Here is an 18752-nt window from a genome sequence, read left to right as displayed (position 1 = left end):
TTTACCCTACAGAATATTGTGTCTCCATTTTTGATCTTGTGCCATCTTGTCACTGAAACGAAGAAACATTCTAAGATCTAATCTTGACACTTCATGTGTCTTATTCCAACTTCTTCTTCCATAATTCTTCCTACCATCATAATTACCACTAACTACTATATACAGCAATATAACCACTAACTAACATATTTACTGTGAAGGTGCATGGCTCAGTGGTTAGAGTGTCAGGCTTTCAAATCTGAGGTTGTGAGTTTATTCCCCAAACCAAGGTGTGTATGTTATGTTCTTGAGTAAGACATTTTATTTCACATTGCTCCAGTTCACTCAGCAGTAGAAATGAGTTGCAATGTCACTGGTGCCAAGTTGTATCAGCCTTTATCTTTCCCTTGAATAACTTCGGTGGTGTGGAGAGGGGAGACTGGTATGCATGGGTGATTACTGATCTTCCACAAACAACATTGCTCTGACTTGTGCCTCAGAGGGGAACTTTCTAGGTGCAATCCCATGGTCATTCATGACCAAAGGGGGTCCTTGACACATTAACTATAATTATCACAAACCAATAATTCTACAGTCTGATTGGTCACATTGCTCTATTTTCCAAGTTGGATCATGTGTGCTATGTTCTCTTTCCTGAGAATCTGGCTGGGATGATGACTCATGTCACTTGGTCACATGCTTCATGGTCATGACAGGTGAGGAAGTATCTCACAAAGATGGCACTGACTGGGACACTGCTCAGAGGGCTGCCCAGCAAGACCCAAGCAGATACCAACAAATGGTGAGGTACAGCAATGTGCTGCAATAACACATATCCCCCATACCTGACCTGAACACTTCTACTATTACCATCATTCTTTGTAGGCTCAAAATCTTACCTGTTTCATTTGCAGGTAGTCTGAAGCTACAAGGAAGTGTTCCCGCAAAAGAGCAACCAATGCTATGCATATGTCATGGAAAACCTGCTGGTGCCAGCATTGCAAGAAGAGTTGATCCCACACCCATAACATAGCAGCAAGGTCCAGTTTACCAACAAAGGCCTGAAATAGAGTAAAAAATTTAGCAAATATGGGATTATGGTTTAGGAAATTATTTCTTAGTATGGAAAATGTGCAAAGAACTGCAGAAATAAAATTACCAACTTTATTATCTAGTGAAAACAGAGAGACAATTGATCATATGTAATTCTTAAAGATTTTAAATGAATATAAACCAATTAATTTTATGATCTCAAATTATGTAATACTGAGGAACCCATAAGAAGGCCGAAGGCACTATCTACAATTATTAAGACGCCTAAAAATATGGATTATATGGAAATATTACTTCATATGCTCTATCACTCATAAGAATAAGAAAAAAAAAATTTTATAAGCTTTGAAGCAGTTCTCCCCACTTAAAGGGAATCTTTGCCCTCTCTTCTATTTCTCAGTAAACTCTCTCTCTCTCACACTCTCTCTTACTCCAGAAGCAACTGTAGGTGGTAACAGTAACTATCCTCAGTCAAAATTTCTCACCAGAGAGAAGTCTTTTACTAATTTATCAATTTATTACTTTATTAAATTAAGAATAAGTAAACCCCTTACCTTTTTTTTTTGTCTTTAGTTGCTACCCAAGGCTTGGTATAATTAGATATAATTGGGTGCTAGTTATTTTGAATTTTTGAAGGTTAATGGTTGGTAGTGGGATGCCCACGGTGAGGAAGAAGTCATTGGGGAAATGTAGACTTGGACAGGAAATATTAGGTTAAAATATTTAATACAAGTTCTGAGAAATTAGATGGAGTAGGGATAATGATAGAATGAGAAGGAGGGGGGAGAGGAGGAGTGGAAGAAGTAAAGGGGCTAAGGTGAAGCCCACTAGGTTAATAAGTTCAGAGGAACTGTGACTGCAGGAGACACAGTTTGAAAGACACTAAAAAATAAATAAGTAATAAGATAAAGGTCACTGGTGCTCATTGACTGAATTTTTTAAATTTCACATTAGATATATAATCAAGGGTGTTCCATCCATGACCAAATACAAAACTATCTAGGGTGCCCATTTTTAGATGGTAAGGTACAGTCTGTGGCTGCTGTTGTATAAATACAGAATTTATTGACCAATTCAAGGATTGTGGGTTCAGGAAACTATTAAAATCATTAATGCAAAGGAGAAAAATACCTTTTGGTATTTGTTCCAGCTCTCTGTACTCTGAGTTCAAATTTCATCAAGATCAAATTAGCATTTCATTCATTTGAACTCAATAAAATAATGTACCAGACCAGAGTAGTAGAACAACAGAATCGTTAACCCTTTAGCTTTTAAATCAGCCATATCTAACCCAAATATTCTACCTGTTTCATATTCAAACCAGTGAGATCCAGCCTCTCACACTACCTTATAATGTTATTTGATAAATAAACAATCGCATCATTAAAATCTTGAAGCTATGAGATAATGCATGATTAATTTATGGCAATATTAATAAATAAGTATTACATTTGATAGAGTTATCTAAATGTTAAAGAGTTAAAGCACCATTCAAAACATTCTGAGTTTTTAAAAAAATAAAATTAACGACAGAAGCAGTATTAATACCAAGCGGTAATATTTATCTTTCACCCAGCAGTTTAACAGTACTGTCTAGTCCCCGGTGGAGTTCTAGGCCTTTAGTGGAGTTCAATCTGTTGTAAACATTTGAACAAGGTTTTTGGATTGAGAATAGCTTCTTTCCTCTTTACCTCCAGTCCCAGAGACTCAAATAAAGGGTTATGGGTGCTGCCTTTCCCATCCTAAGTAATAAATTAAAAGTGTCTGTGAAGTATTTTTCTTGTAACTCTGGTCAGTATATTACATTCTAAACATTCCAGTTTATCTAGACAGAACTTCTGGAGAATATGTCTGCAAGGGACAAGAGTTACATCCAGAAGGATTTTGTCTCTCATCCAAATTATTTTTCAGAAATTAACATTAAACACCAGACTGGAACAACATTACTGGAACAATGTTTGTTGTAATTGTTTAACCCTAGGTAAACTTTGATGTAGCAGACTTATGATCAAAGGCATTCCAGTCATGACCATCTTATTTCTTCCTCAGTAAATTCAGAGCAACATTATCCAATATAGACTTTTCTTTTTAAGACAGTCAAGAAGTTGTCCTCAAATAGAATCCTGCACACTGAATGCATATAACAGAGTGACCTCTACTAAATCTACCCAATGAGCAGGTGTTGGTGTTAAATTTGGTTACAGGTTAAATCTACCAGCCAAGAATCCACAACACAAAGGACTGGAATAAATGCACAACATCATATGTGATGCCCTTAATAATTCCATTATTTCCCCATCTTTTACTGGAATCTTATCTCTTCAACTCCTAGAAGAATGAAAGGTAAAGGTGATCTTCAAAGAAAGCAGAAAGCCAGAACAAATGCTCTGTCAAGTCACTGTCAAACAGCTCTGCTAATTTGCTAACTAATGATGAAGTTGAAGATGATATTGATGATGATGATGATGATGATGATAATGATGCTGACAATGACGAAGATGATGATGATGATGATGATGATGATGATGGCAATGACGATGATGATGATGATGATGGCAATGATGAAAATAATAACAACGATGATGAAGATGATTACAATGATGACAATGACAACAATGATGATGATGATGATGATGATGATGACAGTGACGTCAACAACAACGGCAATGATGATGATAACAGTGATGACCATGACAATGATTATGACAATGATGACGATGATTTTGATGATGCAAGAAGAAAGTGTAAATGTGAAGATGAGGATGGTGATGATTATACCATACACAAATTACTGACACTGTGTTCCATTACCCAAACAAGAATTCCACTATCCCCATCCAACTTTGTCCCTATCAATCCCCTGTACCTCTCCAATCCACTGCCTGATAAACATTATCGGTTGTGCCAAAGACAGCCTTGTGGTTGGCAGTCTTTTACTGGTTTTCTTGATTTTGTTGGTGGACTTAGACAGTACCAAATTCTCAGCAAGTGTCCTTTCTTCCTCCATCAAATGGACCAAGCAATCCTGAAGAATTAGACAATTTAAGAGATTTGATTACAGTAAATGAAGATAGTGGTAATGATGATGGAGATGAAACGGAGGGCACAATGACAGGGGGGGGGGGGTGAAGAAGGAGAGGAGGAAAGTGAAAGATGAAAGCGGATAGGGGAGAAAGATATGAGGAAAATGAGAAAAAGAGGAAGAGGAAAGAGAGGGCAAAAAGGAGAAAGAGGAAGAAGAATTAAGGAAAATAGTAAGATGAGAAAGAAAGGAGGAAAGGAGAACAAGGAAGATGGTGGTGTTTGGATAAAGTGAGCAGGTGGAAGAGAAGGGGGCTGATAATGATGATGAGGAGGATGACGATGATTATGACGACGACGAGAACAATGACGATGATGATGGTGATGACCAAGGTAACTGTTTCTAATTTAGACACAAAGTTAGCAATTTTGAAGGGTGGGGGCAGTTAGTTGATCACAAGACACCCACCCCACTCCAGAGTGCTTAAATGATAATTTATCTTATCGACCCTGGAAAGATAAAAGACAAAGTTGAAGTGAATTTTATAAGGTAAAGAACCAAAAGAAATGCTACATTTTCAGTCCACTACCCTTCATCATCATGATCATCATGAGGAGGGGGGGCTGAGGAAGAGGAGGAGGAGGAGAGTGGTGGATGGGGGGAGTGCAGGGCGTGGAGGAAGGGAGGGGTGGGTGGAGGGGGAGAGGGAAAGGGGGGAGGACAATATCAATGACAATGGTGGTGGTGATGATGATGATGATGTCATTGTGAATCAATGTTGAAAAAGCATCTTTTGAGAGATGTTGCAACCCTTGTGCTCAAAGACATCTCTGAAAACATTTGAGAAACTGAGCAAATACAAGGACTTGGAGACAGAAGTCAGAAGAATGTGGCATCTCAAAGCAACAACATTACCTTATTCATAGTGGAGCACTTGGAATGATATCAAAAGGAGCTAACAAATGTATTGACCAAATTCCTGACAGCCTTAGAATAAGCAAATCGCAAAAGGTCATACTTATGGGTACCCCAAATATCTTATGCGAATTCCTCTCTATATAAGCACAAACTTATTCATTGTTTTATTATAAATTTTATAAAAATAGCTTTTTTTTATAACACACAGACATCAGTTTTTCAATTGCATGGTGCCTCATCTGTTTGCATGTTTAGGTGCAAAAACTTGTTGCCCCTTAATGTCTGTGGATAAGACTTGGAAGTAGCACAAACAAATAAAAGCAAAGGCAAACAACAACACCAACAATAATACTGGCTTCTGATCTTAACTGGTTGGATGTGTTATCATATAACATTTTGTCTTGGGGTAGAAGATGGGCTACAGCAAATATTCTACTCAATACCACAGATTTGCTTGTCAGTTGCTTGACCTTAACTAGTTGAGCATGTCCCTTAGTGGCTGATGATATATGCATCGCTGATCATGAGCAGGAGTAGTGGGGGAACATCATAGCCATGTGTTGAGAGGAATTCTTTGAGGCTTGAATAATTTACCTCTGGAAATATGGGTATTTCATTCATCATCCTTAAACAAATCTTATTCAGGGACATTTTGAGTGGGATGGGCTACTCAACCTGAAGAAAATTCTAACTGGGCCCCACCTGCAAGGTCATGTGCTGTTTATCTTGATATGTGAACACCATGTTGCTCACATATGGTTGTGATACATGTGCTTGGTTTATTCTTATCAGATGGATAGTCATGATGGGTATATTGGGTTTTGTATATTTGTACTCCAGTGTCACTTTGATGGAAAGCACTGCTCTCTCACTCAATAATAATAATCCTTTCTATGATAGATAGAAAGCCCTGAAATTTTTAAGGGAGAGGGAAGTAATTTACATTGATCCCAGTGCTCAACTAGTACTTATTTTATCGACCCTGAAAGGGAGAAAAGCAAAGTCAACCTCATCAGAACTTAAATGTAAAGATGGGAAAAAAATGCTGCTAAGCATTTCATCCAGCACGTTAACAATTCTGTCAGCTCAATTAATAAAACCCATTTGAAACCAGAGTTAAAAAGAGCATTATACAAATATAAAGCATGAAATCCTCAAATGTTGTAAAAGAAGTTTATGAGGCCATGGATCTTGTCAGTTATCAATGGGCTTTGGGAACTATGGCAAAGAATCTGAGAGCAAACCTTGGAAACCCTGAGCTTAATCTGGAGATAGGTGCAGTACAGAAAACATGTTTTACTAGATGCTGGAAAGTCCTCAATACAAAGAACAGGTATGAAGAGTAGAAGAAAAAAAATCTTTTACATAGTAGGTACAAAATGCTTCTCATTCTAGAACATGATTTATGGTTTCATAGGAAACATAATTAAACTCAATGCAGCACAAATAGGATGAAGCAACAAAATGATGATAGTGGTGGTGGTGGTAGTGGTGGTGGTGATGGTGGTGAGAAGGAGGAGGAAGAGGAGCAGAAACAAATGGTGTTGGTGGCAGCAATGGTGGTGGTGGTGATAGTGGTGGCAGCAATGGTGGCGGCAGCAGTAGCAGCAGTGGTGGTGGCAGTAGCAGAACCAGTGACCAAAGCAGTGGTGGCAGTGGCAGTGATAGTGGCAGCAGCAGTAGTGGTGATAGTGGAGTGGGAGGAGGAAGGGGACAATGACAACATCAACAATGAAGACAACAGCCATGAGAATGAAGAAAATGCAAAGAAAGAAAAAGGAAAACAGAAATGTAGGATGTTCCACCCACCTTAGGGTTCACTTGTGCATTTATAGTTGCTACATGCTTAAGATGTTTATAAAGTTCTAAATCCTTCAGTTCAAGTGTTGCCATGACATTTTCAGCAATAACAGACATTATGGCCCAGGAAGGGAAACATCTTGATTCCAACAGATGTAGTAACATGGCAAGTTCATAGATTTCCTCTCCTGCAATTATTAAGATATTAATTGGTTTCAAAATTTGGCAGACTTAACTGGTCTCAGAAGACCTACAAAAGATGTAGGAATAGCTGTTTCCTGTAAATCAAAAAGAAATTTCTGGCAATGTGGCTGAGAATCTCACATTGCAACCATGTGGTTTTGGGATCAGTCCAACTATGTGACACCTTGGGCAGCAAGTGTTTTCTACTATAGCCCTGGAGCCTTCTGAGTGAATTTAGTAGGTATAATCTGTGTGGAAGCCCATTGTATGTATATATATATATATATATATAGTTAATCCAAACATGAAAGCACAAAAAAACACAACAACGTGAGGACATGGAACAAATATAGTATTATTGGATGCTCAGGAAAGAAAGAAGGAGGGTTTAACGTTTCGAGCAGAGCTCTTCATCAGAAACATAGGAGAAGGAAAGATCCAGAGAAGGGAAGACAGAGGAAAAAAAATTGCCAACGGTACACACGTGGTCACATTTTGAATAAGAAGTAGCTAGAATAAATAGTATAGGAGCTTTTTATGAGCATGCTCAAAAACGTGTGTGTGTGTGTGCGTGTGTGTGTGTGCGTGTGTGTGTGTGTGTGTGTGTGCGTGTGTGTATGTGTGTGTATAGTAGAAACAACTGATACAGAAGATAGAATAACTGGAAACTTTATCACCTGGTCGCTCCTCGCGGTAGTATAGAGGATCTTCGTCGATGCCTCCACCAAATTTGGAAGTGGTCTAACGATTGGGACCTGTGTCTGAACGTGTCAAAGTGCTGTCATCTGCCTGTCGGCTCTACTCCTGCAACTCAACTTGATTTCGAGCCGGGTCGTCTGCTGCTGGAGAGGACCGATCAGGTAAAGGACCTGGGTATCTTGGTGGATTCCTCCTTTTCGCCTTCGGCCCAGTGCGTCAATGCTGCCAACAAAGCACGCGGAATTCTGTTTTTGATTCGACGGTCATTCGGAATGCTCACAGCAGCCATATTCCTGCCACTCTATGTCACGCTGGTGAGACCCATATTGGAGTATGGGATTCAAGCCTCTTCTCCTTATCTCCTCAAAGACATACAGCATCTCAAAAGAGTCCAGAGGCTGGCTACCCGCATGGTTCATGGTCTCAAAAATTTGTCCTACGAAGAAAGGCTGAGGACGCTCGACCTTTATTCTCTTGAAAAACGCCGCCGCCGTGGTGATCTCATTCTCGCCCACAACATCATAAGCGGGAAGTGTAACCTCTCGAAAGAGCTGTTCTTCACTCCTGCTCCGGAGCGTCGGCTGCGGGGTCATTCCGAAAAGCTCTACCTGTGACGATTTCATCTCAATCGAAGGAGAGGAGCTTTCTCCGTCCGGGTTGCAGATCCATGGAACAAGCTGCCAGACGAGATGGTGAAGATGCCGACGACCGCTTTGTTCAAAGCCTCCCTGGACCTCAAGTGGCCTGAACTCTTTACATGAACACCACCCTGTACTTAACTCCATGTCCCCCTACATGGCCTTGCTATTTGCTTTTGAGCCAAATTAACTAACTAACTAACTAACTAACTAACTAACAATGGTCGTTTCCACACATTCTGCACCACTCTCTTGTGAGTGGGAAACTATACAATGAATTCTAATGCACCCCACAATGCAGAAGCATCACCTCAGGTGATATAACTTGGTTTCTACCTTCCATATCAATCGTTTCTACTATACTCAATGTGCACTGTGGAATTCCTTATGTAGATCCAGTGACAACCCACCCATGACAGCATGGAAGGCGACGATGATGATGATGATGAGGATTGTTATATTTCAGGATGGTTTCTTTTCTTTTTTTACTTGTTTTTCACTTCGGCTTTATTATTGTTATTATTTTAGTGTCCTTTGTCTGAAATCTTTTGTCACACGTCCTGTGACATCTTCAGCAATTCTCCAACCCATGTGTCTCCTCCTGCTCGGTTTAGTCAAGAATGAACTAACTCAATAGCAGCACCAGACTAATAACCATCCCACAAAATTACTCTGGAAGATAGAAATAATAAGAAGTAGCTAGAATAAATAGTATAGGAGCTTTTTATGAGCACGCTCAAAAATGTTTCACATAAACTAACTTAGATTGTGTGTATGTCTGTGTACACACACACACACACACACAAACACACACACACACACACACACACACACACACACACACACATGTCTACATTGTGTATCTTTAGGTCTGTATTTCTTATCCCCAACCCACTGCTTGAAAACCAGTATTGATTTGTTAACATCCCCATAACTTAGTGCTTTGACAAAAGTGACCTATAGAGTAAGTATCAGGTTTAAAAAAGTACTGGAGATGATTTGTTCAACTAAGACCCTTCCGAGTGGTACTGCAGCATGACTGCAATCCAATGACTGAAACAAGTAAAGGACAAAGATCCCTGAAAATATTAAATTTCAATTTTATTCTGTGTTGATGATTTTGATACAAACAAAAAGTAAAAGAAAAGACTCTTATTACCTTCTGTGCTATTTTTGTCTGCCAAATCTGCAAGAGCTATCTGCATAGGAAACAACCAGAGCACATAGAATGGTTGATAAGACTGGTTGTAAATGTATAAAGCATTCAAAACACGTGAAGCCTCTTTCATGTAAGCTGTTGACTTGTACAATTGCATAGATGGTGTCTTGTTGTAAGTCTGTAAAGGAATGGAGTCACTGTTAGATATGGCCATTATTGAATACTGAACATACAAGGAAGGACATTGCAATGCAGTGGTGATCAGTGAAATATTTTTGTGAGATTTTTAAAGAACAGAGGCATTCTAGCCTGCATCTAGAAAAAGGATCACCCAGCTAATTCTCATTTGGTCACTCACAAACATTCTCCAGCCTCTGACAGATATCCTCTCTCCTTTCTCTACTTTTTCTATAGCTACAATAATGGCCTCTTCTCAATGGAGCTAACTGGGCTCAGCTCCATTCAGGCTTCCAACCCTTCCTATCTTTCCTCTATCACCAACCTTGTGCCCAGCTTCTTTCCCCAGTCCCAGTATAAACCATTATGCCCAGTCCTTTCTTCTTCGAATGTCATTCCTCTGGAACTTCCCACCAGTCTCAAAACTCCTTCAAAATGGTTGAGAGTACTACTCTTCCTTCTTTGATTAAGTCCCATTCAACAAAGAAAAAAAACTTATTCCTTTCAGATATTGGTGACTACACTAGTTATTAGTACCAAAGTACATTCAAAAGTTGACCACATTTGTAGAGAAAAAATGTCCTTTTGTTTTTGTTTTTTCTGTAACTTTCTGGTGAATTTTGAGCTAAAAATTACTTTTGATTATATAATAAAATTTGTGTAAGGGGTACATAAACTGTAACCCTATTGATAATATCTTTTTTCCCTCTTCTTCAAGATAAATGATGCCAACCTTTTTTCAAACCATCTTATCTGATACCATCCCTGGTTTTATGCTACAAAAACCATGTTTTAAAATGTCTATATTTGAATTTAAAACCTCTATGATAATTTCATGTATCTTTTATTAGTCATGATGACATTAGTTATTTCAAGAAATTCCTTCAATTTCATGAAAATTTTTTTTTAATTCATTGCAACACATAAACAATGTATTTCATTAGAAACCTGGCCATGAAATGGTTTAAGTTAACTTACCTCAATAACAGTGTTTTCTATTAAATCCTTGATTGGTGAATGCAATGGATGTTTTATATGTAACTTCTTCAAATTACTCTGTAACTTTTGTCCAAATTGTTGTCGGAAATGTTTCTTCAAATTGCTAAGAGAAAAAAACCAAAGCTTCTTCACTTACTTCATATTAATTTGATTTCTGACATTGTTATATAAGGTCTCAATCAGTCGTGGTTAGTAAAGTATCTGTACCTGCATGCACAGTTTAAGAAAAGATCTTTTATAGACGACTCAAGAAGACCCTTACTCCACAGCAGAAGTGTTAAGGCCTCTACTCCTGGTGAAGAGGATTGGCTGACAAGAGTCCTGTACCAGTGCCACATAAAAAGCACTCATGTTCGTACCATGTAAATGTGCTCATGTGGTGCTACATAAAAGCACCCAGCACACTCTGTAAAGTGGTTGGCATCAGAAAGGCATCAGCCATAGAAACTATGCCAAATCAGACTGGAGTACGGTGCAGCTCTCTAGCTCACCAGCTTTAGTCAAACCATCTAACCCATGCCAGCATGGAAAACAGAAGCTAGATGATGATGATGATAATTGGAGTTGCTCATACATACAAGTGCTCTTTCTTTGTATCATCAATACTGTTCAAGAGAAAGGCCACTACTTTAAAGGAACACTACTTGGCACCTGAGCTGTTGCAGGTATTGCTACTAAAACACAAAGAACTGGAACAAATACCATCAGGCATCTTGCCTGATGTTCTACTAGTCCTATCAGTCCAATACTGAGCAGCATGGCTACCCCATGCCAAAAATATACTAATAATGGGAGCCAGTTAAAATAGTAAAAAAAAAAAAAAAAAAAAAAAAAAAGCAAAAATAGCACATTTTTCTTGGATACTCCATGCCCAAAATATAATAAGGGTGGTGAGATAAAATATTCAAGCAAACAAAACAAAAGGTGAAAACAGCACATTTTTACTAGGCTTAATTAACTTAAAATAATATTTAACTCTTAGCTTGAAAATTGCAAGGCTTTAGAACAAGTACAAGCTGAATTTAAAGAAATGATGCTAGAATTAAAGCTAGGAAATATATATCATCATCATCATCATCATCGTTTAACGTCTATTAATATAAGAATTAAAATAAAAGCTCAAATTAGGCAATCAACTTTTTTTAAATATATGCATACATAGTCATAAATTCAATTTAAAATATACATATATATTAATACATATCAAGATACTGTGGTAAGTAGCTTGCTTACCAACCACATGGTTATGGGTTCAGTCCCACTGCGTGGCACCTTGGATAAGTGTCTTCTACTATAGCCTCGGGCCGACCAAAGCCTTGTGAGTGGATTTGGTAGACGGAAACTGAAAGAAGCCCATCGTATATATATATATGTGTGTGTGTGTGTGTGTTTGTGTGTCTGTGTTTGTACCAACATCGCTTGACAACCAATGCTGGTGTGTTTACGTCCCCGTAACTTAACGGTTTGGCAAAAGAGACCAATAGAATAAGTACTAGGGTTACAAAAGAATAAGTCCTGGGGTCGATTTGCACGACTAAAGGCGGTGCTCCAGCATGGTCGCAGTCAAATGACTGAAACAAGTTAAAGAATAAAGAATACAAAATATTTTTTTTTTAAATATAAATATATATAAAAATATATGTAAATAGGACATACATGCGATGTATACGGAAAAAAGTGAGGAAAAGAGAACTAGTAAAAATTTTTTTCAATGCTAAAATTAAAAGCAGTTAAGAATGTCTAAAATTTCAATTACTAATTTCAATTACTAAATTCAATCCACTTTTTTTTAAATATATAACTAGTATACAATACAATCAGAGGAAAATTACTTTCTACGGCTATTTCCAGAGTTCATGTCCCAGTAGAAAAATTTAAGAGAAATTTTACAATCCATGCAGACAATGTCTCCTTCATCAGGAAAAGTATCCTCATTTGAAAATCACATTCTTACAATTTCTAGTTAATAATCCACATGGATTATAGAATTATATATATTTATATATATTTTTTTAATATATTTTGTATCGTGGTATGTATTAATATACATATATATTTTAAATTGAATTTATGACTATGTATGTGTATATTTAAAAAAAAGTTGATTGCCTAATTTGAGCTTTTATTTTAATTCTTATCCTTTCTCTTGGGTTTAACCTGAGTAGTTCTATATATTTCCTAAGAAAGAATTATAACATTATATATAAATACATATATATACACACACATACTCACTCACACACACACACACACCACACACACACACACACACACACACACATGTATACGAGAAAGTGCTGAAAAGTTCCTGGCTTTAAGGGTATCATGAAAGGCCTGGATGGTGTCCCAAAATTCCAAGTTCTTTTACAGGGCTTAGAAAAACTAAAGAACTGCTGCAATATGTGCGCAAATCTGAGAGGGGAATATGTTGAAAAAAATCATAATTAACTGATCCTCCTATATTTTCTTTTGCCTTAAGCCAGCAACTTTACAGCACCCCTTCATACATGTGTGTGTGTGTGTGTGTGTGTGCGTGTGCATGCATGTGTGTGTATGTATGTTTGGGGGGGGGGGGGTTATGCATTGTGTGTGTGTATGTTATTGTCTCCTTGCCTTGGCATTATTCATTGTGTAACAGTTGTAAGCAAGTGTCACCATGATGCGAGCAGTGCCCTTCATATTCAATCTTCTGTGAAAGTATGTCTCATCACGAGAAAATATTACCTCACTTGGAAGCAGGTGAGGGTTGGCAACAGTAAAGGCATCTATCCATAGAATATCTACCTGAACAAATTCTGTTCAATACATGCAAGCATAGAAGTGTGGATGTTACCCCCTCTCCAACCTCTGATCTATTCTACTATATGCACCATCCAATAACTTGGGTATATGGCCCCTGCCCACTCTCTTCCACACTTTCAGCTTTCTGTCCTCTCTCTCTTCTCCATCTGAAGAGAGCCATGTCTCTCTTCTAATACAAAACACCTTTTTGTCCCTTACAAACTACTCCCTCCAGTTAAGGGGTCTTGCCCTGCAAGTTACTAGTTGACCTCACTGTGCCTCACTGGTATCTCACAAAAAGCACAAGTTAGCATTAGGAAGAGCATCCAGCTGTAGAAACTATACCAAAACAGACAATTGAAGACTGGTGTAGTCTTGACTTGCCTGTTCCTGTCATACCATCCAACTCATGCCAGCATGGAAAATGGATTATTAAATGATGATGTTGTTGATGTTGTTGTTGTTGTTGTTGTTGTGGTGGTGGTGGTGGTGGTGGCGGTGGCGGAGGCGGCGGCGGCGGCAGCAGCGTTAGCAACAATGATGATAATGATGACTATGATGATGATGATGATGATGATGATGATGATGATGAGAAGGAGGAGGAGGAGGTTCAAGCAACTCAACTAATTCTCTGCTTTATGCTTTATTTAATCAAAAATTAACTATTTTGTTTGATTCTGAATACCTCTAAGCAAATAATTTGACCATAAGCCATTTATCTGAAGTAGAATTGCACCACTTCATGTAAAGCAGCAGGAGGTAAACAGACAAGCGAAATAGGAAACCTCTACATTATACACTTGACCAGCTAGAAATAACAGCCAAATCTTCCTTAAATCATATCTGCTCTCTTGACAGACTTATTGGATAATATAATATAATTACACAGTCTGAAAGTAAAAACAGTATAATCACAGTTGAAATGTCCTTGATCATTTGTCAGTTCAGTCAAGGCTTATCTGTGGAAAAGATAAAGGTAAAGTTACCTGTTCGAGTCACACCAACTCATAAAAGCTGGTTTCCCAATTTCCATGGCATATATATTCTCCACCTGGATAGGACACCAGTCCATTGCAGGACTACTTACCTTTGCCAGCTGAGTGGACTGGAGCAATGTGAAATAAAGTGCTTTGCTCAAGAACTCAACGTGTCGCCCAGTCCAGGAACTGAAACCAAATCTTACGATCATGAGTCCAACACCCTAACCACTAAGCCACACACCTCCACTAGGCTTACCTGTGATTAAACAGCAATGGCAAGAAGCAGGAGAAGAACCATTTCTAGAACAACTTACCCACTTGATTGATTGTTTGTCATAGGATTTACATTCTGAAAAAGCACCTCAGTCCATATCTGTTTGCGTAGGTTTGCAGGGAGATGAAAACCTTTCAGTTTATCTGTTACCACAGTAATCTTCTCAGGATATCTTTCAAGTATCAAGCCTACCATCTTACCAATTGTTTCACTGTCTTCAGTGCATACTTTAATTTTAGTCCCTGATTTTCTTGTGTCTAAGAAATAAAATGTCATTTTATATATATACACATATCAAAACCTATATATATATGATATATATATATATATTTCAATGAAAGATGTCATTTAATCAACATGTGTCTTTTATTATATATTCTAGTGATAGATTTCATTATTAACATTATTAACAAAGACAAAGGCAGCAAGCTGGCAGAATCGTTAGCATGGCAGGCAAAATGCTTAGTGACAGTTCATTCATCTTTAAATTTTGAGTTCAAATTCCACTGTGGTTGAATTTGCCTTTCATCTTTCAGGGCTGATAAATTAAGTGCCAGTGGAATACTGGAATTGATGTAATCAATTTATCCCCGCCCTTGAAATTGCTGGATTTGTGCCAAAATTTGAAACCAAGGTGACAAGCTGGCAGAATCATTAGCATGCCAAGCAAAATGCTTTGTGGCATTTCATCTGTCTTAACATTCTGAGTTCAAATTCCACTGAGGTTGACTTTGCCTTTCATCCTTCCGGGGTCAATAAAATAAATACCAGTTGAGCACTGGAGTCAATGTAATTGACTAGCTCCCTCCCGCAAAATTTCAGGCCTTGTAGAAAGGTTTATTAATAAACACAGCAAGCTGGCAGGGTTGTTAATATATCAGACAAAATGTTTAGTGGTATCTCTTCCAAACCATTACATTCTGAGTTCAAATTCCACTGAGACTGACTTTGCTTTTCATTCTTTCAGGGTTAACAAAATAGTTCCAGTTGAGCAATGAAGTCAATGTAATTGATTTCCCCTCACCTCAAAATTGCTGGTCTTGTGCTAGAATTAGAAAGAATTATTAACATTGTTGTCTCACTGGGAACTGGGTCTTTTCATTCATTTGTGTCACGATATGGTAGTGAGCTGGCAGAGTTGTTAGCATGCTGGGCAAAATGCTTAGTGGCATTTCCTCCATCCCTGTGATCTGGGTTCAAATGTGATCTGGGTCAAAGTTGCTTTTCATCCTTTCAATGTTGATAAAATAAGTACCAATTGAGCACTGTGGTCAATTTAATTGACTTAATCCTGCCTCCAAAATTATTGCCCTTATGCCAAAATTTAAAACCAATATAATAATATTAGTTTAACAGTCCTTCTATTACCTTTTACAGATCATTTTGAGGGAAAGAAAAATGTTTAGTTTTTTTTTTTTGAATAACGAATGTGAAGAAAACATTGCAAGCAAGGTATATTAAACATCTCAAGTAATAGTACTAGTAGCAAAACCAACAACCACAAACTATTGTCTTTTCTGTATGTTTACTCCTTTCTTAGAATGTTGGTGGTGGAAATATTTGAAGAATTTAAAAACATCATGCTGCTTACCTGGTTTAGTTAATTTTTCTTCAGCCACACTTTTATTGAAATAATAGTCAATTTTTGGTTCTGGTAAAGCAAGACTAACTTTTGGTTGGCTGTGTTTCAATTGCTAAAGAAGCACAAAAATGACAAATATTATTTAACTTACATAGCACCATAGTTGTAAGAGAAGAATTACCTAATACACAATACAGCATGCTACACCAATTCATCATAATATAATGACTAGCACCTAACTCAACTAAACCTGCAATGACTAAAATCCCAACAAACCCATACTAATGACAAACTAGCTGTTTAACCCATTTCATACCAACCTGCCTGAAATTGCCTCTGATTCTAAGATACAAACTTTCTGTTTTAGCTCTTTAGCATTTAAACTGGTCATATCCAGCCAAAATATTCTACCTGTTTTATTTTACCTGAAGGGATGTGTGATGTGTTCGCCCTCCTACTTACTAGAACTTTGGTCTTTGCGACATTGACTCTAAGACCCTTCGATTCTAAATCTTGCTTCAATTCTAAACCTGAAATTTCTTCTCTACTTCTGGTAGTGATTCTGCTATGAGGGCCAGGTCATCAGCATAAAGGAGCTCTCAGGGGCAACCTGTCTTGAATTCCTCTGTTATTGCCTAGAGGACTATAATGAATAAGAGGGGCCTGAGGGCTGATCCTTGGTGGACCCCTACTTCTACCCAGAATTCTTCACTATATTCATTGCCAACCCGAACCTTACTAATGGCATCTCTGTATAGAGCCTGTACAGCACTTATTAACCATTCATCAATCCCCAGTTTCTGCATTGCCCACCAGATAAGGGATCAGGGGACCCTGTCAAAGGCTTTCTCCAAATCCACAAACGCCAAGTATAGGGGTTTATCTTTGGCTATGTATTTCTCCTGCAGTTGTGATAGCAGGAATATAGCATCAGTGGTGCTTCTACCTGGCACAAAACCAAACTGCATCTCATCTAAGCAGACTTTCTCCCTAATTAGTTGGGCTATGACCCTCTCCGTGACCTTCATCACCTCATCCAGCAGTTTGATACCCTTGTAGCTATTTCTATCTAAGGCATCACCTTTACCCTTGTAGCAATTGACTATGGTGCTGCTACACCAGTCATTGGGTATGACTCCATCATGAACTACCTGGTTTACAATACAAGTGACTAGGCCATAGCCCACACCACCAGATGTTTTAAGCATCTCAGCAGTGATTCCTGATGGGCCAGGGGATTTTCCTAGCTTCATATCCTTAACTTCTTTATCTACTAGGGTGCTGTCTATTTGACTAGCTAGTCCTTCTACTGGGTCAGCATTTGGCAAGCTCCCCTCCTCCCATTCATTATCCATGTTCATCAGTCTTTCATAATGGCTTCTCCAAGCCTCTTTCTTTTCTAAATCATTAAAAGCAAGTGCACCATCATTCATGCAGACACATTTCTCTCCTGTCACATCACAATTTTCTCTCACACACTGTCTTGCAATCCAAAATACTTCAGTTCTTTGGTCCTCACATTGCTGGACATTAGCAAACTTCTTTTCTGCTTCACTCTTGGCTATGTATACCTGCCACCCAGACTTCCTTCTGGCTATCTGGTACAATTCCCTGCTACCCCCATTATTCCAGGCTTTCCAGGCCAGTTTCTTTGTTCTAATGGCTTTGTCTACCATATTATTCCACCACCATGTTACTCTAGGTCTGGAAGGGACTTTGCACCATCTGCAGACTTGGTCCCGTAGGAATTTCCTGCTACCTTCTATGTCTGAGGTGTGTAGGTCCTCCTCCCTCTCATCAAATTTCTTGATGAGGATGTCCCTAAATCTCTGACTATGTGAAGGGTTCTTTAGCTTCCAAATCTTTCTTTTCTGGATTGGTCTGCTTCTTGGCATCCTTCTGGCCTTGAGTCTAAAGTTATATATATATATATATAAATATACACACACACGTATATATATATATATATATATATATATATATATATAATATTGTATAGAGGGCATTATTACACATAAATGCCTCACACTAAGAGGGACATAAGTCATTACTACCAAAATTTCACTAATCGTACCTAATGCAGTTCTTCAAAGCAAGACATTTAAAAATTGAATTTAGTTCTATATCACCTGTGATTTCACACTTAACGCATAAAAATACGTCTATGTTCATCAGTAGAACTTATTCTGAACACATCATAAATAAACAACCAACATTACCTGGCGAAGTCGAACAGACATCTGCTCTCTCTGGCGAAGCACATGGAGATGTTTATAAATCATATATTCAGTAAATGGCGGGCTTTCTCGAACTGCATGTCGGGTAGGAAAAATTTTTCGGAATAAATTTAACAATTAAGGATAACTTCTTAATAAGGAATCTTAACAAGAAATTATCAGGTAGTTAGTGTGAAAAACCTCATAAGAGAAAAATTCGAAAATAATTTTTTCTTTTGAACATATCAATTTATATTGTATAGAGAGCATTATTACACATAAATATATATAT

The 18752-nt window shown here is 38.0% G+C and overlaps 1 protein-coding gene across 2 annotated transcripts in view; it reads right to left on the bottom strand.

Annotated features, from left to right (window-relative positions):
• The window catches only part of LOC115211485, a 114778-nt gene that overhangs the window by 69053 nt on the left and 26973 nt on the right, over positions 1 to 18752 (bottom strand). For both annotated transcript variants that reach the window (XM_036502691.1, XM_029780120.2), the window contains exons 5-11: positions 16254 to 16356; positions 14703 to 14919; positions 10607 to 10730; positions 9452 to 9629; positions 6782 to 6960; positions 3899 to 4057; positions 879 to 1040 (exon numbers count right to left, since the gene is read on the bottom strand). In XM_036502691.1, coding sequence (XP_036358584.1) covers positions 879 to 1040; positions 3899 to 4057; positions 6782 to 6960; positions 9452 to 9629; positions 10607 to 10730; positions 14703 to 14919; positions 16254 to 16356 — 1122 coding nt within the window. The remainder of the gene's footprint in view (positions 1 to 878; positions 1041 to 3898; positions 4058 to 6781; positions 6961 to 9451; positions 9630 to 10606; positions 10731 to 14702; positions 14920 to 16253; positions 16357 to 18752) is intronic.

This window comes from Octopus sinensis, linkage group LG1 (assembly GCF_006345805.1).
Source record: "Octopus sinensis linkage group LG1, ASM634580v1, whole genome shotgun sequence".
Taxonomy (NCBI): Eukaryota; Metazoa; Mollusca; class Cephalopoda; order Octopoda; family Octopodidae; genus Octopus; species Octopus sinensis.
The sequence above is the reverse complement of the archived record's forward strand: the minus strand, read 5'-3'. Positions and strand labels throughout refer to the sequence as shown.